This window comes from Corvus hawaiiensis, chromosome 6, assembly GCF_020740725.1.
Source record: "Corvus hawaiiensis isolate bCorHaw1 chromosome 6, bCorHaw1.pri.cur, whole genome shotgun sequence".
NCBI lineage: Eukaryota > Metazoa > Chordata > Aves > Passeriformes > Corvidae > Corvus > Corvus hawaiiensis.
This window is the reverse complement of record NC_063218.1, coordinates 33,292,493-33,319,947: the sequence shown is the minus strand read 5'-3', so window position 1 is coordinate 33,319,947 and position 27,455 is coordinate 33,292,493. Positions and strand designations below refer to the sequence as shown.

At 45.3% G+C, this 27,455-nt stretch overlaps 1 protein-coding gene across 7 annotated transcripts; it reads left to right on the top strand.

Annotated features, from left to right (window-relative positions):
* Positions 1–2,441: 2,441 nt before the first annotated feature.
* BMF (Bcl2 modifying factor) lies at positions 2,442–25,865 on the top strand. 7 transcript variants are annotated; one of them, XM_048307638.1, is made up of 5 exons: positions 2,442–2,544; positions 3,915–4,079; positions 5,107–5,331; positions 6,278–6,441; positions 19,746–25,865. In XM_048307638.1, exons 3-5 carry the CDS (start codon positions 5,121–5,123, stop codon positions 19,845–19,847), a joined length of 477 nt encoding a protein of 158 aa, XP_048163595.1. In that variant the 5' UTR covers positions 2,442–2,544; positions 3,915–4,079; positions 5,107–5,120; the 3' UTR covers positions 19,848–25,865. The 7 variants fall into 7 exon arrangements, with proteins under 7 accessions (XP_048163595.1, XP_048163597.1, XP_048163594.1 ...); XM_048307640.1 differs by lacking the exon at positions 5,107–5,331 and adding an exon at positions 5,011–5,106; XM_048307637.1 differs by having other exon boundaries at positions 5,011–5,331; positions 6,311–6,441.
* Positions 25,866–27,455: the final 1,590 nt, after the last annotated feature.

Genomic DNA, 27,455 nt, shown 5'->3' with positions numbered 1-27,455 from the left:
CCTTTGCTTTATGATCCATGAGGATACCCTTAATTTTCCTATTTCAACCATGAGAGCTGAAAAAGTAGAAAAATAGAAATGAAAACTGAGCTCATCAGACAAGACTACCCCCACCAAAGTTAAGTTGGCTCTGTGTGGGTTTTGGAGCCCACCCAGGCAGAGCAGCTTGCAAGGCCTGTGCCTAAGATCACAATGTACTCTGCAATTACAGCACAATGCTGACAATAGCATTTTGTCAGTAAAATAAGAAGAAATAGTTGCGAAGACATGTAAGGAATATGTAGGGGGGGATAAGTAAATAAAAGAAGCAATTTTGTTCACTATTCTTTTGAGCAATAGAGCAGGCTGACAGCAGGGTTATAGGATGGCACAGTATTTCCATCCACAAATGTCACAGGGACACTACTGCACGTGATTTAAGATTAATCTCTTGAAACAAAATGTCACCATGCACACTAATGAGCAAAAACTCTCTGGCAGAGAATCCGTCCCTTGGGCTCCTGTTCCCAGGTAAGAAGCTTGTCTCCATACTATTGTAGAAACTCTCTCAGCTGAGTGCAGTGAGGTTGGTGGTATAACTTGCCCCCAGTTCACAATTTTCCATTTCAGACTCGCTGTCTCTGTCTTGGTTTCGGTCTATTTACTCGGAGCCATTTCTTAACAATGTCTAATTTCCTCAAGGAATCCCTCTGAGTCCCCTCTCTTAGAAATGCTGCCATATCTTTTTTTTAATCACTGAAAGGCACAAATATCCTTCCTGAGCCCTCTTACCATCCAGCCTGATTATATACATAGATTTCAGTTTCCATACATTTTCTACACAGTAGGAGTTCCCAAAATGCAGCCTCTGGGGATATAAAGTGTGGCCCCAACTGCAGCTCAATGAGATGAAAACAAAGCCGATCAGGTACTGTTCTTACTGTTAATGAGCCTAACCAGCAGGCAGTTATTACTCAGTCTGGAAGACATAAGTGGTTGGAATCATAGCACATTCATTTTTTATTTATAGTGATGCACATTCAAATTAGAAGTAGCCCTCCAGCAGCTGGCATTTTGCCTGGGCCTGACCATCAATGTGATAAAATTTTACCATCTTGAAGATACAGAATGCCTTTTGTTGCCTTTTTTTTATATATATATACCAATCTCCTCTGCTCCTACTCACAATTCCCTTGACTATCAAAAGTGAACAATGAGGCTTAATTAATTTAGGAACCTTGTCCCTTACTGAAAAATCTAAGAAAACAGTATTTTTTCTTTCTTACTTGGTGGTGAGGTACAAGTCAAACATGAGCTGATCTTCTCATAAATAAGCAAAGGCTCAAGCCTTCTGGCAAATAAAAGAGTTGAAATGAACCCTTGGACAAGAACCATCAAGAAATAGGTTCTTGGAGACAATGAACATTATTAGCCTGTTAATCTATTAATGGCAACTGTAAATACCTCACTCAAAATCACAGTGGCTCTGAAACATTTAACTGTTGAGGCTCGCAGAGCCTGCCCAGGACAATGTGATACTAGGAAACTGTAGTAATTTGCCTCACCTTGCTAGCCATCGGTTTGCAATCTAACCCCTCCCCTGAGTTTAAGTTACAAACCTCAGTAACTGTGTGGCAGACTTGACAGCAATTAACATTACTCAGCTGCCAGCTGGGTTTTAAAGTCTCCCTTCCAAGCGATCTTGTTACGTAGGTTTTAAAAACAGCCTGACAGGGTGCTGCTCTGCGCCAAGGAGCTGGGTCCTGCCTCTCTTAACATGGTGAGATTTTGCCATTGATTACAGGGGGAGCTGATAAATCAGGGGCAGAGTATGGGTAAATGCACTGAGCTGTTGTTCGAAGCATGAGGCTTGAGTTTTTATCCTAATCTCATCGAGTGGGCTTCACAGAAAGCGCTATCGGGAAACTATCTTCATTAGTTTAATTCTTTAGTCCTGTGTATTTTACTACTCATCCACAGGAAAGAGTACGACACACTGCGAACTCCTTGACCCTCACACCTCAGCGTTCAGACTTCACAAGCCAGGGAGAACTTTCTAAGAACTCTCTAAGTCATTTAAAGCTGAGAAATCAGAGGGTTTGTGATAATAAACTAGCTGGAGTCACACTCCCATCAGGTTTAAAGCTAGCCCAGCGTGCCTGCCGCTGAGCCCCTGGCTGGGGCTGACTGCCGAGCTGTGGGACTGTTCTGAGCTCGGCTCCGGGCCGTGGTGCCAGCAGCGCGTCCCGCTGAGGGCTGATAGGCATCGATTCCTCCCCGCTTCCTACCTGGAGCGGGCTGGAAAGGGCCCGCCCCGCCCCCGCCGCTCCACGGGCCGGGCCGGGCCGGGCCGGGCCGGGCGCGCCCCCCGCCCCTGCCGCGCGGTGGCCCCGCCCCTCCCCGCCCATTGGCTGGCGGGCGGGGGCGGGGCGGGGCGCGGCGGGGGCGGGGCTGCCGTCAGCTGTTCGCGGCGCGCCCGCCGGCGCCGGCCGCAGTTTGGCGGTGCGGAGGCGGCGGCTTCTGCCGGGACGCCCCGTCCCTAAGGGACGCCCGTCCCGGTTCTCGGTGAGTGCCCGGGAAGCGCCTTCGCCACTGGGGGCCGGCCGCTCTGAGCCAGGTCGTCGGTGAGGGCGGTTCCGAGGCCGGGTGCGATCCTGACAGGGAAAGGGGGTCGCCTCGGAGTAGCCCCCGCCCGGCCGGTCCTGCCCCCAGTCCCGCGGCTGCTGGGGAGCGGGAAGAAAGAGGGAGGGTGCGGGCTAGGAATGAGCTCGGTAGGCACTGAGAAGGCAGATTATTTGCTGATGTAGGCGATGGCTGATTCCACAGCCAGCGCTGGCCCTCCCGGGCCGCCCCGCCGAGCTCGGGTGTCTCGTCCCACGGCGCTGCCCGGAGGAGCCGCGTTAAACCTCTTGGCCTGGGGCACATCTGCGGGGCTGGAGCCCGGGCGGGGAAGAGTTAAAGGCGGCCGGCGGTGGCGAAGCGAGGCCGGCCAGCTTTGTTTTGGGACGCTGGCACGCACGTGTGCGCTGAGCCCTCCCTCCGCTCGCGGCCCGCTGCCTGTCAGCGCGAGCGTGCGGCTGCCCCGGCCCGCGGCTTTGGCCGCTGGCTTGTGGAAGGAAGCGCCGTGGGTAGGACACGGCACCGGAGGCGCGCGGGCTGCCGTGCCCGTGTGCCCGCCGTCGGGTAGAGACCCGGAGCCCGAGCTGTCCGGTGTCTGTGGCTCCCAGCGTGAGCTGCGTTTGGAGGTTATAGAAGGAGTTCCAGCGAGTTGTAGGACGAGTTATCCTTCGCGCTGCCTCGGCGTTCTCTCTTCGGCGTTTCTGAAGAGCTCTGCAAAAAGGTCGGACCGTATTGCAGGAGGTCGAGTTAAACTTCTTGCTCTTTAAACCCTCTTTTGTTCGGGGTTTGCTCTGTGCCTTTGCTGCACTTTCTTTGAGGAATGCCCGCGTCCCAGTGAGGCTGACAGATGAGATCTGGCAAACCTTCCTGCAAAGACAAAGTACATTCCCGCCTGCCTCTCTGTCAGGTGGCTGTGATCCAGCAGAAGAGCTGGCAAGGAGATCATCCATGCCTGCCTCTTGGGGCCCGTAACTCCTTTCAGTGTGCTACTTTAAGCCATGGATGAGAATGCTAGGAGTGCTCTGCCACTGTTGCTGTCTAGCAGAGCTGCATCCAGCTCTGGGGCTGGTACCGGTTCTGCTCTGCAGAAACTTATTTGGGAGCTGTGGCTCAGTTGTGTGAACTGCTGAGATGCAGCAACTTAAATAGCCATAGTGTGCCCAAGCCAGAGCCCTGCACAAACAGTTCTGGCACTACTTGGTCCTGTTGTCTCTAGTGTGCTGGTGTCCTGAGTGCTGCTCACCTGGGGGGAGATGGGAGCACCAGGGGCAGCACTGAGCACATCCTTATAAAATTATTATTAATGTCTCCTTCAGGCCTGAAATTCCTCTTGCTAGTCTTCCATTCTGTTAAATGCTTCGCAAACCAGAGCAAAGGAAGAGACATGAAGAGTTGAATTTCACTGCCTTGTTTGGAACTGGGTGGAAATCCTGGAGATGGATCTCTTAGGAGTCTGTCTTCCAATTGGGTTAGAAGCACAGGTAACAGTAAAGGGACTTGTGGCATTTTTGGTAATACTGCTTCTAATTGCTTTATGTTTACAAAGAGCTCTGAAATAGTGATTTAGGTTGTTTGGGGATTTTTCCTCTCCACCATCTTTGTCCAGCTTTGTGCTGCAACAGAGCACAGGAGTGTTTACTGTGGCAACTACCAAAATCCTGCTTTAAATGCTGACACCAGCCCTGTTTTTCTTTAGTAGTAGGATGAATCATTGCACTGACAGTGCATGTAGGCTTGAGGGTAAGAGGGGTAAGGAAGTGACTACATTGCCAAGTTTGGGACACATCTTAAGTGGAGCTGAGGGGAGAAATGAGAAGTTGAAAGGAAAGCTGGCCCTCATAGGGAGAAGTAATGGAGAGCTTCACAGAAGTGGCTTTGACAGTTCTTAAGTTTTGCAGCCACTGGGGTTTCTTAAAAATCTGGCCTTGCAGCCTTGTGATTACAAGAGCTTTTCTTCATCAATAAGCAAGAGGTAGGGAAAAAGTAAATGGGATACACAATAAAGTCCAAATATGGCAGGCCAAAGCAAAGCAGACCCCAAAGAAACTGACTGGCCATGGGGCTATTGGAAGGATTTGGGTTGCTTTTTAAAACATATTTTCTGTTTCTGTGTGCTGAGGTTGGGGATTTGCTATCTAATTGTGAGCAGTAGTGGAATTGGAGCTGTGGGTGGACTTACACACATGTGAACTTTCTCTCTGGCCCAGCACTTGAGGACTTTCTGCAAAGCCTTGACCTTCACCACAGGTCACTCACCTCTCTCATCTATGCAGATGGGCAGCAACAGGAAGTGGGGAAGAGGGAAGGTGTGGTAAAATCAGCTGTGTTTTATTGTTGGAGCAGAAGGCGTTCTCTCCTGGACAACATTCTTGTTGTGTCTTAGCTGTTTCCTCAAATGTCCCTTTATTGCAGGAGCAATGGATCGCCCCAGCTACCTGGAAGAGGACTATTCTAGCCTGGATGGGCTGGACGATGACGTGTTTCACTCTGATGACTTTGGACTTGCAGGTCAGCCTGGTGAGATGACTGCAACTGGCTTTTTCACACAGAACCAGTCCTACAGCTGCCTTCTGGGGAGGTTTCAGCTATTCCCCCTCACACACTGCTGTGGTCCCGGTATCAGGCATCCTGAGCAGCAGGACAAGGCAACTCAAACACTCAGCCCATCCTCTTCCAGTCAGGATGTTATGTTGCCTTGTGGAGTCACTGAAGAGCCACGGAGACTCTTCTATGGTAAGAGCACTCCAGAGTCACTAGCTTTGCAGCAAGGAAACTGTCCCTTTAGCACATCCCCAATCAAGCAAGGTCTCTTTCATTAGGGTGTTTTATTAAAGGACTGAAATTTTGCTTTAGTCCTACTCCCTCAAGAAAGACAACTTGTATTTTCTTACCCTTGCTTGTTCACTGCAGGAACCAGACACTTGCTCATTGCTTCTGCTGTCTTTGATATTCTCTCTCTCTCTTTTTGGCTTTATTCTATCACATTTGATTTTACTGCTAGATGTTTAAATGTTCGCCTTACTTCATATCCTACAATTTGCCTACATTTTTTAACTACCAATGGTGGGTCTCATCCACATAGGAAGTGGAAACTCCTAGAAGTTTTCAGTGGACAGAAGAAAATGCAAAAAGTTACAGCTTTTAGGCTCTTTACTGGAGTTAAAGTTGCTGATTAAGTAGCATGTCCATCCAGTATTTTACTAGTAATTGATGGGTCACCACTCAGCTTTGTATATCCAATTCAGCTTTAATTCCAATCACTAATATCACCAAATACCAGAAAACTGAGAAAAGACTGACAGAAAAGATACTGCTACCTTTAAGGGGAGACAACTTGAGGGAGATATCCTGTAAAATTGCAAAACTGCTATTAAAAACCCCCAAATCACAGCACTTGGCTGAACTATAAACAAGCAAAAGGAATCAATTTTAAGATCTTGCCACTCATTTGACTATGGGAATGAGCGCAATGCTCTGCTTAATCGATATAAGTTTATTTGAAATTGGGCAAATGTTTTACTGCACTGTGTTACAGTACACGGTCATTGTTTGGGCTTCAGGAGCTAGACTTCAAAGTCAAAAATTTAGGATTATGTGCAGCTCTTTCCTCCATGAGGTGTACTGAGTAGAAAAGCTAATCTTTGCACTGGAAGAATTGCTCTTCTGATCTGTTTTGTAGGGAGTGCTGGTTACCGTTTACATGTCCCCCCAGCTGGCTTTGTGTTGGATCCGCACCTCCAAGAGGAACCTCAGGAAGGCCAGCGGGAAGCACGTGCTGAGGTGCAGATTGCACGGAAGTTGCAGTGCATTGCCGACCAGTTCCACCGGCTCCACATACAGAGGGTAGGGTGTCTCTGGAGGGGAAGGTGGGGGTTTACCTGCCCAAGAGTGTTACTCTGAAGAGTGGCTCCAGGCATCAGCTAAGTGAGCTGTTGTTTAAGACAACAGACGGCCAACAGCGATAAAATGGCAGGAGTATCCTGATGGATTTTGTTTATGCTAGATTGGTTGCTCTTCCTAAGGATTGGCAGGTGGAGGGAAGAGATTGTGAGGGATTGTGTTTACTGCCTGGGAAGGGAACTCTTCTGTGTTAGCTGCTGCTATTCCAGCTCTTCCAGTTCATCAGCAGTGGGGATTGAGGCTTTTCCCAGGGATCTTCCTCATGGTTTTTATTACAGCTTTTACTCTTCTTCTCCAGCCTCCTCACCACCAGCACTTTCTGTTCTGTGGAACATGTAGCCATTAGTGGCTTATATCAGCTCCTTGTCTTGGAAATAACAAGCCTGGAGTCTGTTCTGACACTCCTTGTTGTCTAACGGTAGTTCTATGTAATGTTGTAAAGTATATTTACATCATACTAGACTTGCTAGCAGCTACTAGTCAGACAGTCCTAGCTAGTGTCTCAGACTTGTGACTAACTTCCTCACAACAAAAAGACAGCTGTAAGATGCCATCAGGTCTGAAAACCACACTCCAGATTCTTGATTTTGTTTTCTTAAAAAAAAAAAAACAACAAAACCCAAACACTGCTGTTCAAAGAAACAAAATAACCATCACCCCCAGAACCCTTGATTCTTTCTTCCTTGCTCTCCTTCCCCTTTGAGTAGAGATGAAATGGAGATCTCAGCCCATACAGAGATGGTCAGAGGTGGCAGAGGCTTGGCAGCAGGCAGCAGTTTGCCACTTCCATGCAAGCCCAAGAGGGGTGTATCTGCTTGTATATTAAGAAATTTTGCTGACTTCAGAAAGGGACAGAAAGTTTATGTTACTCCAAGTGAGTTTGTGCTCTGTTAACTGTGGGATCATTTGCAGCCCTTCTCAAAGGTAAGTGAGGATCTCTGTCCTGGTCAGAGAGTGTGGCTTGTGGCTGGGCAAAGGCTTGGTCCTCTCTGTGTCATCTGAGAGATGAAGAAATTCTGGAACTTCTCATCTCCTAACAGGTGGAGGATTAACGAAGGAAAAGGAAGATTAGCTTGTAGAAATGTAGATGGGGCTATGAATGTCATTGAGCAAAGTGCAGGAATAAAGAGCTACCACGAGACTTTTAACATGTGTTGTTTGTGGTTGAATGGGGTTTTCCCCGGTGGCGCCTTTTTGCCAGCGTTAGCTGCAGGCCCCGCTCTCTCGCCAGGCTGTCTCACAGGAAAGGGAAGGTTTAACTAACTTGGCAGAGGAGCCCTGCTCTGAACTGGTGGAACTGGTTGTAACTTGACCCGTTTCATCTCGGGGGAGTGTCCCTATCTGATGCCCGTGCCTTGGAAACGCGTCCAGGAGCGCCCACCCGCCCTGGCCCCGCTACGGCAGCCGGGGTCGGGCTCCCGGTGCCCGGCCGGCCCCGCAGCCGCGGCCGGCGGCCAGCCCGGCGTGTGCAGCCGTAGTAAACAAAGGCGTCCGGCTGCGCTGGGCGGCGCGGCCCGGCCCGGCCCCCGGGGCCCGCCAGAGGAGGGGCTCTGCGTTCTTTGTTTGAACTGGAACAGCAACAAGTTGTAAAGGGGACGGCAGCGGGGGCCTTCAGCCATTTAAATTTGAAAACAAAACGGGGAAAAAATACCAAAAACCAAACCAACTCTAAAACTTAACCCGAGGACGAAGTAGTTCAGCCAGTGGTTATCCACAGCCTGACCCTGGGATAGGCCTTGGCATTTGGATCTGCTAAGGGATTCTTTCTTGTTTGTCAGGGAAACTGAGTATTGAGCTACATATTGGTGTCCAAAGCACCGTTCCCTGTGGAGTGTTTTGTTGTCATGCCCAATCCCTTCCCTCCCAGTCCTGCATGGAGGATTTCCTTTGGCTTTTGGCATGAATCCCCTGTGGAGAAACCCCTCTGTCCTATGTGCAATGAGTCTGCCCAGCCCGGTGCTGAAGAAGCAGGCGGTCTGCCCCTGGAGACACGTGAGTAGCTCACAATGTGCTGTGGTTTGGAAGGGGCAGTCTCTGAGACATGGAAAACTGGGCTGTCGTTTATCTTGCTGTGAAACTAATCCCTGATTTGGAAGCCCCATTCCAGCTTGTCTCAAACATTTGGTCAAAACCAACTTTCCAGAGTGGTGTCTTGAATCAGATTTAGAATACCACAAAGTTAGTCACACCAGTGTGGTCTTGTGAAGTCCTGAGAGAGAGCAAGCTTGGTTTTCAACAAGCTATGCCTGTTTTCAGAGCCTACAAAACATTTATCTGTGAACCCGTGAAAAGAAAATGTGTGTCTTCTTTCAGTGGAAGTTAGGAGAGGCTTTTAGCATTGGAATGGTGCATCCAGCTAGCTCAAGAGCTGCCTTCTCATGGCTCTTGAGTTCTGTGAGACTCTTCAGCAGTTCAGGTGTGGCTCCCATTCTGCTGCTGCAGCAGCAAGGCTGTGTTGACACAAAGGCTGCTGGTTAATGTACATCCCTGGCTGAGAGAGAAACTGAGCAGGCAATAGCTGCTGAGGCTGACATCACTGCGTTGTCATTGGACTCAGCTGCATGCATGGTCTAACCCCATCCCACACTGGGAACCCTGGAGAGTCACTGTTATCTCTTCTCTGGGCTTCTGGAGCTAAATGGTATTTATTCTGTGGTTCTTGGCTATACAAAAGATTTTTGGGTATGCATCTAGTAAGAATAAGAAAGTTGGCTGCACCTATGCTTGCTTTTGGCACGAACACCACTTTCAGGATTTCATTTCCTATTAATATGTTAAACAGAAAACAGTAATTTAAAACCTGGCTATTTCATCCTTAGAACAGTGCTAGAGCAATAACAACATTCCCTAGAACTCGATGTCTTTCATCTCCTTAAGATGGTGAATTTCTTGAAAGGACTTGAGCAATGCTCTGTGTTCCTAAGTAGCAGAGCCTGCTACAGGTTGATCTAGTTTGCAAGGGCTCTGCATAATGACGTGTGAGACCCATCTAAGTTTTCTTGACTTCTTTACTGCCCCTTACCTGATTGAGGCTGTGTAGCTTCTGGCAAACTTCCCTCTGTTGTATTTTTTTCACCCTGCCCCTGGAAAACAAAGGTAGAGACAAGCCATGCTTTCTGCAAGAGAAGCAGTACCTGCTACCTTCTCCTTGGTTTGAAGCAAGTGTGCCTTTGCCACGGCATCTGTGAACTGCTGCTGTAGCCCAGCCTGCAGCTGAGCTTCAAGAGTGTGCTCTGAGGTTATGGAGAATGGAGCTGAGCTTAGGGGATCTGCCGGTTTGTTGGCTGGGATGTGCTTCCCACACCTGGCATGTCCAGGCTGTGGCAACAAGTGCTTGGGCTCTGCTTCAGGTCCTGAGTGCACTTGAGTTTCCTTGCCTTGAGGAGGAGCTTCGACCTGTGCTGAATGGACAGTGGATATCATGACATGAGGGGTTGCTAGATGGGATGTGAGTACACAATCAAGGATGGCGGTGGCAGCAGTGTAAAGCCGCCCCAGAGGAGCACAGGGTTATATAGGGGTGGAGTGGATGACACTGTATATCAGTGTCACACCCCTTCAGTTTGACAGGCTTCAACGAGACACTGGAATGCTACAGCTTTTTCCAAATAAAATAACTCTTTTTAAGCAGGCTGCAGCTTTGAGGGGACTGCTTTTATTGCATCTCTTCTTCATGGAGATAAGATCACTTCACAGGGGATAAAATTGTCTCTTTAAGAGCCAAGGAGTGGTAGCCTTGAACAGTTCTGGGCTCAGGTCCAAGCAGAGCCACTGGCTTGCTGTATGACCTCAGACAAGTCTCTTGACCTCCTTGTGCTTCAGTCAACCCATCTGGAAAGCTCAGTTTAAAAAAAACTAAGCCTCAATGAGAACCAGATGCTGAATCAGAGCTGAGCTTTCTTGAGTAAATAAGTGCATTACAAACAACAACAAAGTCCCTTTCCAACACATCAGGAATCCTGCAGTTGATTTAGATATGCTGACCATGCTCAAAAAGCCTCTGTGGATCTAGCTACAGAAAACTTAGTTTCTCTAAATTCCCCAGCTGGTTCAGGAAGTAAATCTTACCATCACTGCAACAGGGTTCAGCAGCCCATGGAACACAAATGCCTGCACCGGCTGTGGGCAGACAGCTAGGCATGTACCTGTTTGCCTCAAGCTAATGACACTGAAAATGTCCAGGAGGAAATGTTATTTTCCTTTGAAAGTGAAATGTGTTATGTTTTGCATACTTTTCCTCTCTGTCTCTCATGAGAGTTATCAAGGCCTCCTCTGAGACACTTCTACTTATGCAACAAGGAGCCCGTGTCACTTGTCGGAAACTTAATGGCATGAGAGAATGGGTGCACAGCACTACATGTGCATCATTTATCCCAAACTCCATCAGGCTTTTTTCATTACTAAGAACGTTTGGGGCATTTTAACAGTTGCTTTTTTTACACTGGAATTGTTTGCAGGAATTTGTTCTTTATGATGACTTTATATTTTAGGAAAAATGTTCAGAAAAGCTTCCTAATAATGTAATGCAAAGACTCAGACTGTCCTGCAGCTAAGCCTGTAGCACCATACTTCACTTGTACCTACAGTATCTTTGAGACTTGGGGTACGTGTTTTTGTTCATTTGTTTCCTGAGTAGGTCAGTATGTTTCAGGATCTTCCCTGCTGGCTGGTGCTTGCTGCTGCTGTGCACAGCAGTGGGTCAACTCTTCAGCTCTGCTTTCTGCTCATTGCCTATCAGTGCAGGACTTGAATCTCCAGCTGAGGATGCATGAGCATGGTGAGGGAGAGAACTGCAGAAGTGAGTGAGCCCAGTTTAAAGGGGAGGGGGTTGGTTGGGCGGGAAGACTGAGATGTAAAACAAAGTTATTTCAGGGCTATGGAACTAGAATCCTAGGCTTGAGGAAAGGAGGGGGCCATTCTTATGGTCAGTAGAGTCAGAAATTTGATATGAGGGAGTGGAGATAGATTTTTTGCTTAATGTTGTTAGATTTTCTTTTCTTTCTTTCTTTTTTTTTTATTTTGACAAATGACAAGGAAGAGGTGGGCTTGGAAGTGTACCTTCTCCATGCATAACAATGACACAACAACAACCTGCTGCCCCTTGCCTAGCACCTGTTTTGAAGTCCTGCTGCCTGTGGAGCTGATTACTTGACATTTAGGTTAACAGAAACTTGCTGGACCATTTCACATCTAATCTGAAATGGTATTCTTGGGTATGTTAAGAAAAGAAACTGAGAACAAGAACATAATTATGCCGCTATATAAATCCATGTTTCTACCATATTTTGAATATTACATGAAATTCTGGTTTTCTTCATCCAAAAATGATGCAGCAGAGCTGGAAAAGGTTCAGAGAAGGGCAAGAAGGACAATGGAACTTCCATATAAAAAAATGGGCTAGGACTGCTAAAACATACAAAAAACATACAAACCAAGAGGGAAGCAATATTAAACAGAATAAACATAAAACATAAAGTGACATGAAGGAGATGAATAGACCAATTTCTCCCAGTAAAAGAACTAGGCAAAATTAAGTCAAACTAGTAGGAGCCAGGTCAAAGTAAATGAGGTCATTTTTCATGCAACAGGTGAAAGCTGTGGAGCTCCTTGTCAAGGCATATTGTGCATCCCAGTGCTTTATCTGGGTTCAAGGGGAATTGAGACAAGTTTATGGCCATTGAAGCAGACATTAAATAAACAGAAACCAGATCTGACTCAGGAAGTCCTAAGCTCAAACTAGTTAGATGCTGAAAGAGAATACTAGTGGAAGCTATTGCATGTACTTGCTCTCAGCTTTTCCTCAGGCAGCCATGTAAGGCTGCTGCTGGAGGCTGGGCCATACAAACTCTTGATGCAAGTCCCATAGAATCATTGTACATCAGTTTAATAAAAACCGAAAAACTTCCACATCATCCTAATCTAGCCTTCTCTATGCTTTCAGCTGACAAAAGATTTAAATATATTCCGTGTATGTTCCTGCTTAAGATAGGGGATAATGTTAAAAAGCAAAACTTCCTGCCTAGCTCTGGTAGAGGAAGTGGGCAAAGGATAAGGGAGCTGGGTGGCAGGAAAGCCATGCAAGTGCTGTGCAACTGTGTGCCATGAATCCTTCACCCTGCCAGACACAGGACTGTCCTGAGGCAGTGGGGCCACAACCTCAAAAGACCAAGATTGCTCACAATAAAGAGCACAAACCAGTTCTTTGGGACAGTACAAGTGAAGTGTTCTGCAGTATTTCTAACATCAGTGTTCAGTGCTGCTGTCTCTCCTGTACAACCCCTTCAGTCTCCACAGGTTCTAGACTTCCTCAGCTCTTGCAGCACTGTGACAGTGGTAATGTGCTTTCTGCTTGTAGCAGTATGACAGCTGAGAAATTATTTTTCAATTAAGAAATAATTATGGTAACACCCCACTTCTTTTTTATTGTGGGAGAGTAGAAAATGCAGGTTATAACTTGACTGAGATTGTGCAAGAATTGCTGATAGGAACCCAGTTGTTCTGCCTCCAGTCCTCCACCTCGGTTGGTTGATCTTATTAAGATAGTGCCATCTCTGAGGGGGATGATGAGATGTTTGGACTGATTATTTATGGTGAGGAGTGTACATGTTTGTATTTTACTCAATTAAATTTTATGGTGGAAAGGCAGGAAAGCAAGTGCCCAAATGCAGAGTCCTCCTTTGTTTCAAGCCACTGAGGAAGAATGTCCTGCCAGCCTTTCATAGTCTCCGTTTGGATGCTGGTGGGGTTTTTTTGCTTGTTTGTTTGTTTCTCCTCAGTAGCTACCTCGCCAATTGAAAAGGAATCCTTCCCAGGACCGGACCACGGCAGAAAAAATAGTGATCCAAAAACAAGCAGTGAGGCAACTCCTGTTAACCCCAGTTAGGTTTTCCCTGATGGGAGGCAGGCCTGAGGAGGTGCTGGCGACGGGGCTGGAGCCCCCCGAGGGCCGGCGGACCCGGCCGGCGGCTGAGGAAGAGCGGGCGGTGCGTGCGAGGGCCCGGCCGGGCCGTGTTTGCGCTCGGCGGCTGTGTTTATATCGCTCGCTAAATTTAGCCTCTGAGTCATCGGCGCTGCTGACGAGAGGCTGCGCTGCCCGCAGGCTCCAGCCCTGCACCTGCCCTCCCGCCGCCTCCCCGCGCAGCCGGGCGGCCCCGCGCCCACCCCTTCCCCCCCGCGCCAGGATATTTTTCCTGTAAAAACTTTTAAAGTGTTATTTTAAGCAAACCCCGAGGCAGACTTTAATCACTAGGGGGGGGTCTCCGCAGCACTGAGCAGTTTTGGGAGCACCTCCCTTCTGCTGGCGAAGGAACGGATGCCAAACACAGGTCAGCGGATCCCGCGGCCCGCGCAGGGCAGGCGGTGAACACCGGGAGCTGTGGAACAGCTCTGCCCCATCACACGCAGGTTCAGTCAATAAACTCTTAAAAGAGTCAAAAACTCTTGCAGCTGCTGGCCGTGGCTGGGCGGTGTGGGGTGTCCTCTCCTGGGCATCTCTTCCTGCACCCTCACGCACACACCCAGAGCATGGGGGCGAGCCGTGCCGGACCCCGTGCCACAGGTACAGAGTGGTATCAGGTGCGGCTCTGTGGAAATACAGGATCGTTATTTACTATATTTTTGGAAAATAAGCCAGCGTGCCCCTTGGGATGGGGAAGGAGGGGAAGGCCGGGGGCCTGGGAACGCGGTGGCCGGTGGTTGCCCTTCCCAGGTTGCCGTCAGCTGGCTGTTGCCATGGCGGCTGTCTGCTTCCCTTTCCTGCCTGCGCTGGAGAGGAAGGCGCGAGTGGCTGCGTGTTTGTTTTTGAACTACGAGAAAGTTGAGAAAGGGCTCACCTGCGCAGCTGCGCCGGCAGCAGGTTTGGGGCAACAGCCGTCGCTGTTTGCTGCTCGGATCCAGCGCCTCAGTCCGTGCCCTCTCCCCTGCTTGGGCTGGGCAGCCCATACGTGGGTTTTGGGGGTCCCTGCACCCCGCATCCCTTCGGCTCTGCCCAGTACTGCATATCCTCTCTCCATAAACACACGTGTTGCTTATCTTGTCGCAAAGCCTGATGGAGGCTTATGAGAAAGGAAGCAGTATTTGAGATGATGCCTCCTTCTACCACAGGCTTAGTCCCATGTAAGAGTCGTTGTGAGCCAGAAGGATGGAGTTTCCCAAGGAAGATCTCTCATCCTCTTTGTTGTGTTGCCACGAGAAACCATGTCTCTGAGCTCCTCTGTCATTTTTTTCCTCTGTTACTGCCTCCTTTTTTTCTCTGCTGCTTTTACACATGCATTACACTTTGGTCATTAGGAATCACAGCTGGAAAGATTTGTATTTGACTTCCAATGGTCTGCATTTCTCTCTCCAGTAGGGGACACCTTCTGTAACTTCTGTTGCCGTGGGGACTGTGACTTTCTAATCTTTCTGAGCTAAAGCATATTTTGTAGTAGCACAATATGCCTCCAGCCACCTGGCAGCCAAAACAGCCTTCAGCGATGAGTCAGCAACTGCTCCCGGTGTGCAAGTATTTCTGTATTCAGTGAATAAATAAAATCCCAACAACTTGTTGCTAATACTCGTATTAGTCATTAAAGGAAGAATAATGTTTCTATGTACACATATGCTATTCTTCTTCTTTTTCTCTAACAGCACCGTTTAGGGCCATATTAATTCTTCTAGTTAAGATGGGATCAGAATATGACTTAATTTTCTGGAATCTGTGAAGCAAAGTCAGAAGCTGCCCATGAGATCGAGAGGGTAGACAGGGTGTACCAGACAGACCCACATACAACATGTGTGTATGACAAACATATGTACTTTTAAAGTAGAGGTGTTAATGGCACATATGCATCAAGAGTAAAAATGAATCTTATTAATCTGTTAAACATTTATGCTCATGGATTCAAAGAGCTGTGTCAGATGGACAGCATTTTCTTTGAAGTGCATTACCTGTCCTGATCTTCCCTATGATCACCCCGTGCAAAGGCTCAGTAGGAGTAAAAAAGGTCTTGACATCTGGGGTGTTATTTGCCAGATATATATCTGTATGCTTACAGTGTGAAACGTATTAGGAATTAATTACAGGGAAGGAATAAGTGTCAGGTCAGTCATGTTCCTCTTTCATTTGCTTCCAGTAAAAGTCTTGCATGTTTTTTTTGTGTTTGTTTACAAGTAGTCTGGCTTTTGGTTCAGCACAGTTCATGGAAGAGGCTTCACTAATGTACTGTTGCTGCAGAGGACACTTTTCCTGTAAAATGGCCTTTCCCTGTGACTCATTGAAGCATTCATGCTAATGCTTCAGACAGACAGTCTCTTAAGGATATCCCCTTTAAAAAGCAGCAGCTGCAATAGGAAATGGTTTTATGTGTTTCCAGCTTTGTGTTGACTTACTGTATTCACAAGTCTACTCTTCTTTAGTTACAGTTAGTATAGAGGGCAAAAGATGCTTCTTTCCTTCTTGGGAAGGGAGCCTCAAAAGGGTTATTTTGGTGCTTCCCATGGAGGTGGCAAAGTGTTCATCCCTGGTATTTTTGTGCAGTAGTGACCCTGAGGATTGAATTATTTTGATAAAGGACAAATTGGCCTGGTGAAGCTTAGGGTAATTATACATCAGTGTTGCAATAGTTACGAATCTTAGAAAAATGTCCCAAAATGTATCACATCTGAAAAAAAACCCAAAAACCCAAACAACCGAAATTCATGGAATCACTCTTCTGGGTTTTCTGTCCTTCCTGACAGCAAAATTATACCACACCAAAAAACCCTCAGTCTTGAAATATTTGAGAATTTTGGTCTTGGCTGAGGCATATCTAGGAAAAAAGACACAGAAACTTGTGAAAAGGACTTTTTTTAGTTCTTTCCATAAATTGTTTACTGCAAATAATATCTGCCATTCCCATTCTGTGGCTTTTGTCCCATGCTGAATTAGTACCACAGAAAGCAGATCAGCCCAGAAGTGGAGCTATAACTCCAAACCCTATTAGCTAGGCTTGCTGCTGAAGCAGGTAGTCCCACCTTGCTCCTATTCACAGGTCATCATGTTTCTGTTGTCCTGGCACAAGCATCAGTTTGATGATGCCATGGATCGGATATATTAGGATGATGTGTTCAAAAGTAAGGGCAACTTTTTTTTTCAGATTTTAGTTCTGGCCTTGATCATTATGCTGCTCTAATTCACTTTCCAGCACTGCTGTGAAGAGAGAACAGTGTGAGTGGTCTGCTCCAGTGTGTAGGCCAGTGAAAGTGTGTGTGGGACCACACCACCATGGAAGAAAATGCTGGCTGAATATGGACCTAGGGAAATACAAGCAATTCCTAGGTCTAGGAATAAAACCTGGAAAGCTGCCCTCAATCTAGTGCTCTATTTTTTCACTTCAAAATAAAATGGTGTCACCACTCTTCAAAAAGTTATTTGAGATGTTATGCTTCTTATAAGCAAGGGGAAACAAGGGTAAAATATTTCCCATTCTGCTCTTGCATGGAAATCTCCTTGAGTGTATATGGCAATTATGGGAAACACTTTTAATTGGAAAAGGACAAAAATGCTGTACCAAAAAGTGACTTCAAGAGGCAGGGAAGTAAACACAATAGAATATAAACTAAAATACATTAGAGTTTTTCTCATCCCACTGATTCTCTTGCAGGCCTGTAACCCATCTTAAAGTACAGCTCTAAAACTCTTATTTACCAAATAAAAACAAAACTCAATACCTTCCTCAAAAAGTTCCCCCCTTAAAAAAAAAAAAAAAGAGGCATATGAGTTCAGTCCTTCCACTGTTTTTTTCAGAACATAGCCTCTTTTACTTATCACTGGAAAGAGCAGGTAATCCTTTTCTCCCAAGGTGATGTATAAAACTTGAGGAGACAGAATAATTAGAAACTTGTTATGGTGTGAGAAGCACAAAGCAGCCTCCTACATGAAGAAGGACATTAATATGGGGGTTCTTATATGTGTTTATCATCCAACAGTGTGAAATAGTAAAATTGTACATGCCAGATCAGCACTCCTCTTGTGTGCCCCCAATTAACCCACTTTATAAAATTCCATGAGAGTTTCCATTAGAGAGGGTCCACCAGTGAAGCTGAGATGTATTTCAAGCTTAGGATTTGTGTACCAATTTTTAAACATCCTTTTGCATTTCCCTTATTAAGTCTCTATAAGACAATTTTTTATTCTCTTGGCTGCCAGTAGAATAAAATAATCTAACAAAGCAGATTGTCTTCAGAGCCTCTGCAGTATGTTTGTCCACTGTGCTCTCCTAGCATAGCTCCTTGCTTGTGGAAACTGCAGAGGACCGCTTTGTTCTTGCATGCCGCTTCATTGACATCTTACCCAAAGATCTCTGTTTAAGGAATCTGCCTAAGCTGTAATGGCTTGATAAAAACACGGGTATCTAGATGTCACGGGGACGTTGTGATTCCCTGTGCATGTTTGAGCAGTTTTAGGAGTGTGGCTGTATTGAGGAGGATGAGAAGAATCTCTGCAGTTTCATGAGGAGGGGCAAACCTGATCAAACTGAGATGCGAGTAACAAAACAAAAACCATCTTGCTTTTTGAGTGCTTTTTAACCCAGCCCTACAGGACCGTTTATAAAAGATTGTTTTCACCTGTAAACCTAGCAATGCTTGTGCAGTCAGTAAGGACTGAACCCAGGACTAGTTACTTTGAAATAAATAATAGCAGGCTCTAGAGCCACTGCCTGCAGGTTATGCTACAAACACAGTGCTCTTGAAATGTGTGGTGGGATCTGTGTGAACTCTTCCAAATCCATTTCTTCATCTTGTTAAGTCCTGATGGCAAGAATAATGACCCACTGCTAAGATGCGAGATGAACACAGGTTTTCTGGAAGCCTGTTTTGTGTGTACTTGTGATTCAAATGGCACAGATCTACTCACACTGGAATACAACGTAATTTAGTGGCTATCTGGGAGGGCTTTGAAGAGCTGTCTATTGACATATCTCCAATACACCAACTCCAGTTGCAACTTTCTTATTTGTGATTATGTAAAAAATGCCTTGCAACTGTGTTGTTCTGCCCTGTTGGGCTAATCTGGGTTGAAACATCTTGTTCATATAATGTGCTTCAGTGCTCTTTTATGAACTCCTGTGTACTGAGGCAAAGTTGTTGGAAGCCAGTCTTCTGTTTCCTTGTCTGCTGGGGATTGGGGAGGGGGGTAGGGGGGGCGGAGATTTGGGCTGGTTTGTTTTGTTTTCCAGAAATGATCATGCCTGCTTAGCAAATATGGAATTCTGGATGAGAAAATGAAGACTGACTTCTAATAGAGGGTCGGTTATTGAGGTGAAATAGTATCCCAGACTGGGCAATGTAAAGAGAAACCCACCTGTTTGTATGAGATGCTATTAAAGAGCAGGAAGGTGGGGGTATAATCGGAGCCACTTTTGCAGGGGTGATTACATACAACAAAAGGAGGAACAGTGTCCCTGTCCCAAAGCTGCATTATGTAGTCTGGTGTCCCCCTGAAACTCAACTCCCATGTTTCTTCCTTGACAATGGGACCTGAAATAACCTCTTGGTTTTGGTTTTTTGTGTGTTTTCAAGTATGTTCTTGCTTAAGGTTTAATTGGCTCCAGTCAGTAGGAAAGGGCTCCAAGGCTGATTATTTATGGCTTACTGTCAAAAGTGGCTATAAAAAGGGCAGTATTATCTTGGAGATGCTGGGAAGGAAAATGTGGTGGGGGGAGGGTGGGGGAGTGTGTGTGTGCACGAATGTGTTTTCTTGTACTAGATGAAATCAGAGTTTTGCTGTCTCAGCAGTGTGGTTTAAATTGAAGATTAACCCTTTGACCTTCACGGTGTCAAATCACTTACAGATGGATCACCAGTTATATTTTTTTCTTTTTTTTTTTACTTTCGGGGTGAAGGGGGGCTTTTTTTTAAAAAAAAAAAAAAAAGGTTGTTTGTTCATGCAGCTGGGGCTTTTGAAAGGCTCAGAAGCCAATCTGATTAAAAACAGCACTTGGCTAAACTCTGCGAAATCCTACAAGCAAAAAAAAAGTTTAATCCTCTTGTGCACAATGCATAAAGGGTCTGCTCTTTTCTTTTTGTAATGTTAGAGCTACAATTATTTCTGGAGAACTTATCATTTCCCTCTCTCCCCTCATCCCTTGCTGCACCCCCTTGTTATGCTGATGGGATTAAAGTGTCTGCTCTTGAAAAGTGTAACTGAGTTGTTATTGGAAAAGAGAAGTGGTATGTTGCAATTCTAGAAATATAAATAACCTTGCTTTAACTGTTCTTCTCTACAGCATCAGCAGAACAGAAATCAAGTGTGGTGGCAGCTTTTTCTCTTCCTACACAACTTGGCCTTAAACGCAGAGGTGAACAGGAACCACACTGGGCAGAGGTGAGCTTCGCCCGCCTGTTTCAGGCCACATCCAGTCTGCAGGGAGCACTGAACAAACACTGGTTCGGGGGCGAGACATTGCACACCGCCGGCCGGATGTGAGGACTCTGACTTTCTGATACTCGTCTTCAAGTTTGGGTGTTTTTATGGACTCTTCTTTGCTGCTGCCTGCCTTGCGAGGCAGGGAGCTCTTGTCCAACACTGTTGAAGGAAAGCCAGAATGTGGGTGTGTTTGGTAAAGCTTGCTGCTGGTTCCCCGCACCGGTGACCTTTGTGCAAGGGAGGCAGGTATTAGACTGACGGCTTCCTCTGCCCTGTGTAGTAGTCGATAGTAGAGTGCAGGAGTGTCATTTTGGCTGCTAGTTAAAAATGATGCCTGGGATTGATGACTAAACGTACTTTGGCTATCTTCCAGAGCAGAGATGCTCAATTCCTCCACATTTTTAGCAATGAAAAACATTCAAGTAGCTTAGATCCATCAGGTTACTTGTTTTATTCATTGGTTACTGTTTATTTATTTGTACCCTGTGTGAGAGAAAATCACAAAGAAATCTGACCTCTTCAGCCATTCCATTGGGCACCACTTGCAGCTCTCTCACAATAAGTTGTTCTTTGTTGTTGCCATCAATTAAAAAAAAAAAAAATCCAGTGGAACAGTCTGAAAATGAAACCTTCTTGGGGTTCCTGGTGGCTATTAGCTTCTGCCACTGCCTGCTTTCAGTTCAGTGTTCTCAGTGCCCATGAGCCAGCAGGAAGCCAAAACCCATGGAATATGGCACAAGTGTCATTCTTATACAATGCTAATGTATATGTTTTTAGTAGTTTTATGATGGATGTTTATTTTGTTTTGGTTTTCTTTGCTCTCACCATAATGTGGTTGGTCAGGAAGGCTTAGATCCCAGGCATCTGATAATCTTGCTTCAGGATTTGACAGGGAAATTAATTAGCATCTAGTCTGATATGTACACTGTACAAGCAGTGTGTCCATTACTCTAGTATGTAGTGTTTGGAGGCTGCTGTAAGCATATCCTGACTAGCAGCAGTAATATTATTTCAAGGGAGATCTTCTATCAGTTCCCAGTTTGTATGCACTCAGAGGTTTGTCCATATGGCTGACACTATTGGACCAGCACAGGGAAACTACCCTACCAAAAGGAAGTAGCCTTAAATATTGATGGCTACTTCTCTGTAGCCTTAAATATACTTAGTTCACAAACCCAGTAACAACTAGGGTAAAACATGAACAGAGAAGCAATTATTATTTTTTCTTATTATTTTTTCCGAAAATTTCCATATTGCCACTGCACCTTGTTGTAGGTCTCAAATGATACAACCAGCATGAGGAAGAGCTGTCCAGAGAATTGCTCTTCAGTTGTGTTACAAATGTCAGCTGCAGGTGTTGAGAAATTCTTCTGCTCTTGATCCACTCTGAAAAATAAGCATTGCTGTATGGAAGAGTAGTTTACTTGCACATATACTTTCCTTCTCCACCGCTCTTTGCATATTTGTCTCTAACTCATGCTTTCTCTGGTATTTGTGTAATCTCATCATTGCACTGTAGCGTCTGGTAACAGTTTGCTGAACAGACTTACATTTGGACCTTCTTGCTCTCTCCCAGCCCCATTCTCTTGATTCGCATCCTGCTCTACTGGGGCAAAATGTATTTTAGCTCCCCGAAAGAAGTCCCCAAGCCTTTTTCACCCTCATATATTCACAGTCACTCTCCTTAAACATAAGGAGAGAGTTTATGTGAGAAAAGCCTTTTTTTTCTCCTTTTGTGTTATTTTTCTAGCTAGGGCTAGAGTAATATGTTTGTCCACGATGGTTAATAATTCATATAAATGAATCTCAAGTAATATTTTTGGGGGTGGGTTTTATGGAGAGGGAGGGTGGGAATTTTTTTTTTAGGAGGGGAGATTGTTTTTGGTTTTGTGTTGTTTCTTTAAGCATGTGCACTACAGAGTTACCCAGAGTGATCTAAGTGATAGCTGTTGCTGACTATGCTGCAACAGGATGGAAGCCTCTCTCTGCCCATGCTGACAGAGATGAGGCTTCCCATACTTTGCTTTGCACAGTCTGCTTGATGTAAACGCTGGTCGTTGGAGAAAGACGACTTAAATTTAGGTGGAAAGCTTGAGGGGTAGTGCAAGCACAGACTGAACTGGGGACCCCTGAGAAGCCAAATGTTAAGGAGAAGACTCTTGAGTAAGAAGCTCTTTAAGAGGCAGAAGTGGAAGTGCAGAGGCTCAGGAAGCAATGAAGCAATGATGCCTCCCTGTGTGGCACCCTTGGATATGATGCTTGCATTTTCCTCTGCTTGCCAGGACCCTTTTATCAGGAACAGTCAGTGCTACATCATAACAGCCCTGCAAACTATGAAATATTCAGCAACTGCTTCTGACATTTAAATACCATTGTGAGCTTTCCCCTTCCCCTCTGCCTTGACTTGACAGCTAAGCAGGCCAATAAGGCCTGTCCAGATGCATAAGCTGGAAGGATAAGTCTGGTACTTTCTAGTGTTGAGACCCACCCAGTTTATCTAGGACAAGACTCTTCTTAACATGGAGAAACAAGTACCTGAAATGGTTCCTCAGTCAGGCTGCTGGCCTCAATAAAGTCATTTGGCTCAGGGAAAGACACATCTTTGCCAGTCCATATTTCCCACTGCAACAACAGACTTATCAAAATTGGTCATGCCAGGGTCTTGAGTTAAAATCTCCTTGAACAACAATACTTGTAATGGAGACATAGAGCTAATGCTAGGCAAAGGCCGACTTCCTGCAATATGCGTGTTGGTTACTGGTGCCAGAGATTTACAACCACTGATAATATATTTAATTATATTCCATATCTGCGTGTCTCAGAGAAAGGAAATATGCTCTGTCAACCCTAAAGTCTTACTTTGCTTCATGTAGATTTGGAGGGGCAGGCTGATTATTCTCTTAGGGAAAAGCAACTAATTAATACTTAAAGTCTCACCTACTTGGGGAAACAGTGGGAAGATTTCACACATTTATCAACAAACACATGGATGCTCAGCACTCATCTATGTGTCACCCATTCTATGTTTGTAAGGCCCCTTGAGCACCTGCTGGGGAGATCTTGCCCACAGAGTAGCTACTGCAGTGCAGTGTGGGACATATGTCGATTATTTGGAGAAACGGTTCCAAAGAACATGGTTTAAATCCTGTTGCTGAAGGATTATGCTCAGGTTTTTAGATATTAGTTTGTTTTGGTGAGAAGAATGGGACACTGTTTCTCTCTGTGCTGTAAAACTAGAGTCTAACAATTTAGAAAGAAGAGTTGGATCTTTCTCCTAAAACAAATTCCTGTTTTTAATGAGTAGTTCCTAAGGAAACCTTGAGCTGCTGCTGATGGTGCCAGCAGCCTTGAAATATCTTACTTGCCTTCCCCAGATCTCCAGAACGGCTTCAGACCTCAACTGTCTTTCCTTGAGGGATGGAGTTGTTCCTATCCCTTCCCAGCTTCCCACCCTTTTGAATACTTTGTACCCTGCCCATCCTAGGATCCAGCAAGCCTGGTACTAGTAGGGAATAGTTAGCTTTACTTTTGTTTCCTGCAATTCTTGAAAGCTGAGCCAGTAATCACAAAGTGACTGCCCAGGGATAGCTGCAAACTGCTGCAAATAGGATACAAAAAAGGCAGGGGAGAGGATGAATTTTCATGGAAAGGGCTGCTGCTGGATCTGTGTAGGGCTGCAGCATTCTGTCAAGGTGCTGATGATCTCTGGTAGCATTGAATTCCTGCATAACTGATCACATATTTCAGTTTAAATAGCTTGTTACTAAATATTTGTTGGCTAAACTCTTGTTTGAGGAGTCCTGAAAGAGACTTCCTTGTCAGCCTTTGTTTTGGAGCTGTGTATCAGCAAGGGAATAGAGGCAAGGAACCCAGTCTTTCTTGGCGTAGAAAGTGTGATTGCAAAGACATCTTTCTTTCTACTGGCTGTTTATTTTGTCCCCTCAAGCCTGGATTATGTGTGTATGTGAGGTTACTACAGTCCTGGAGTTGCTCCGTAGCAGTCACTGGAGCTGTACCCAAGGTGGAACTTCATTCGGTGTGGCACTTGGCACTCTTCTGGGAAACAGCAGATCCTGACCATTAGTAGACTAGGAGGAAAGGTTGGGGGTTTTTTTTAAGAAAAAGCAAAATTACTTGAGGCAGTTATTACAATGTGACCCTATCAACTCTACAATGAATTCCACCCTTCCACTGCTGGTCCTGACCCATATCTCTGCTGAAGTTGTGGGAATGGTGAGACTGTGACATGCTGAATGGTGTGCTGTTGAGGGTATTTTTAAAGGGAAAAATAGAGAAAGCACTCAGCATATGTGCTAGCATCAAACAAGAATGCAGATTTGTGGAGGTCTTGCCTTGTTTTACCAGCAGTATTTACTGTGGGATCATAAATAAAAGAACCATGGAATGCTGGTTCATTTTAATGGGAGGTCTGCACATGAACCGAGCACTGCTGAGTATTAGCATAATTTGACAACAAAGGTTTTCATAGTGTCCTTCAAAAGAGTCTGTTGTTCAAACTGGCATTTGTGATCATTTGCAAAATGCCTACCTGTTGCCTTTGATTGTTTTAGCAAGAAGAAATACCTCAAGGAATTGATAAAAGATCCTAGGACAATCTTTTACAGTTCCTAAAGACTTCAGTGGTCTCTGTTTCTTTGGTTTGCATGTGTTCACACAGGTGTTACACAGCTCAGTTCTTCTCCACCAGGAAAAGCAGAAAAGACCAAACACATCAAATGCACTGGAATGTAATTATGTGTGTGTGCGAGACTGTGTGCGTGTGTGTTCTTGAACTGAATGCAGTCTGACATCCCCTACCCTTCTTTCTTCCATGTGCCTCACCTTCCCCCTTAGCCACAGAAAGGAGGGTCTCTTCCTGCGAATCCCATGCTGGAAGTTGGTTTCTGGGAAGCGAAACCTAATGTCTGTGGGCTGTTTTTTAAAGCCATGTTTCAGTTCTGTCTTCAGACTTTTTGCTGCCTTTGGGGAACAGAGGGGTGGGAAGGGTAGATTCTTAAACTGTTTTTAAAATCTATTATGGAAATTTTGCATGTATAAAGTTATTCTTAAATCTAAAGGAGTCTCCCCAGTTTGTGGACATGGCTCCAGGAGAGCATCATCACCAATTCCTCAACTCAGTTTTAGATGAGACTATCCTGAAAGGAGTATTTGATGACAAAATGGGGAGAGATTGGTGTGATGGAAAGATGACATTGTCAGTATCTCCTTAAATACATGTCAGAAGTTAGGCTTGTAAAAGGGAAATTTTAAAACAACCCACAGGATATGTATGTCTGTTTCCACTGGGTGCATTTGAAAATCCTGCCACTAAATTTGAGTTTAGGTATGTAGATGTTGGGTTTTTTTGGTTAAAATAATCATGGCTCTCTTCTGTTCTCTTCCATGGTATGTAGTACAGTCTCCCATGTTTCTAGGTGAAATTCACTGATGAGAATACTGTGAAATGTGGATTCACATTTTCTTCCCCTCCTTCCCCCCCTGCTTTCTGCATGACTGTTCTCCTTCAGTGGGATATTTAAAAAACAACAACAACAAATTTCAGAATCCTTCATCTGGAAAACAAAAAGGGTAAGATGAGCTAGAATTTGCTATGTACTTAATAAACTTCCTCTCAGTGGAGGGTTTCCCCATGCCTTCTGATTTTCAGCAGAGTATGACACTGTCCTGCTGCAGAAGTAAACCTGATGCTCTCCTGTGAGATTTCTGTCTGGATTAGTCCTGAAGTGCACACACCTTCTTTGCCATGGACTGAGACCCAGTGAGAATGTAGCATTTTTTTTATCCTGGTTGTGTGCCTCCAGGACTCCTGCCTGTACCAATGGTGACTGGGCAGAGCTCCTTTTTTGTATCTGTGCAGTATATTTGCTTTGTGCTTTCTTCTTTGGTGCTTTTTAATACTTTAATACTTGGATTTTTTTTCTAATAACTGGTACAATTTTTAATAAAATTGTTAAATTTGTCTGTGTTCCTTGTTTTATTTTTTAAGGGATGAAGGGCATTTACACAGCTGGCCCGTTCTGGAGTTACCTAAATCAGTGATACAACTTGGGTTGTTCAACTTCGAAAATATCTGGTAGATCATTTTATGTGCACCCTTATACCAGGCCCTGCAAGAAGAACAAGATTTCCTTTTGAGATTGGACTGCTTTCCTTGAGCATAATTTGATTTATAAAATAGTCTTTCAAGAAGATATATTTCCATGCTTGGACAGAGAACTGTTGCTGCTTGGAACTGCGCAGTTAAGCTGCTGCTTCAAATCAAATAGATCTTGTTAAGATACGCATGAGGTACATCCTCCAAATTTGCAAAATGTAATCTTTGATTGATGACTGCTTACCTGCTGCCTACACAGGTACATTCAAAGGCACCGAGGCCTAAAGAATAAAGGCTCATTGCTTGGTAATCCTATTAAGGAAATATGGTTCTTACTGGTCTTCTGACATAAAGGCAGCAGAGGAAGGTGGCCACGTTTGAGAGTACTTGTAGGGTGGTAATGACTCCTTGAAATACAGACATGTGAACGTCTTGGCCATCCCAAGCACAGCAATCATCAGACCTGTCTTCAAGTTTTCCTCTGTTCCTATTGGGAAAAACTACCTCCACTAAGTAAAGGTAGTTAACCTGGGTGGAGCAGCAATGGTGATACGTGTATTGTGAGTTATTTATAATATAGCTGGTCAAATTCCTTCAACCACATTGTTCCTCCAGTGCAGTGCTGCTGCAGTGTGTATGGGAGGCTTTAGGGAACCAAGTTAACAATCCTACCCGATGTTAAGTTGCCTTGACTGGTGTGTGCGTGTTACAAAAGGGCCTTTCATTCCATGAACACATGATGTGTGTGGTATGAAAAGCCACATGTGCATCTAAGACCACAGGGGGAAAAAGACAGTTTTTCTTTTCATTGTATTAGATCTAGTGAGAAGTGTGTCCCCTGGTCAGCCTCATGTGACCGTGAAAGAGCCTGTTGTAACACACTGATACAAGGGGACAGACGTGAGATTGACTTAGATGGGTGGGTTGGCCCTGGTTTTCTCCTTTTCATGTGGCTAAATTCTCACCATTAATTAAACTCTCAGAAGCTTTAATAATTCTTGCACCAAAGAGAAGAATGGCTTTCAAAAATGAACGGTTTGTAATGCTACCCCAGAAGCATTTGCCAAAGCAGCAGGATGCATTGCACCTTTCACAAAGCAAAGGCAAGTGTGCAGATGTATGATCAGCCTCCCTTCCTCTGAGACCTCCTGAATTACTCTTGGCTCTTTGGTTTGGCTCTATCATGACCGGCTGGCCATAACTTGCCTGTGGCAAAGTAGACTCAGGGTTAGGCATCAGGACCAAACAGTACAGGCTGGAACATTCCTATTGCAACATTATTACTTTTTAATTTTTTCTTTTTAATTGTTAGTTTGAGAGAAACTGGATATCCTAGAAAATGTGCTTCAGAAAACTTTCTTCTTAAAGTACTAAGCCTGCATACTAACAGGGCACTTTCAATTTATTTCCAGCTGTGGCCCCTTTCATGACAATCACATGTCCCTCACTTTCTGT

Bases quoted from the DNA above. Each gene is read 5' to 3' on its own strand.
- BMF (XM_048307635.1), top strand. From the start codon at position 5,016: ATGGATCGCCCCAGCTACCTGGAAGAGGACTATTCTAGCCTGGATGGG. The intron at 5,332-6,277 runs GTAAGAGCACTC...TCTGTTTTGTAG, and splicing joins GCCACGGAGACTCTTCTATG to GGAGTGCTGGTTACCGTTTA. The intron at 6,442-19,745 runs GTAGGGTGTCTC...TCTTCTCTACAG, and splicing joins ACCGGCTCCACATACAGAGG to CATCAGCAGAACAGAAATCA.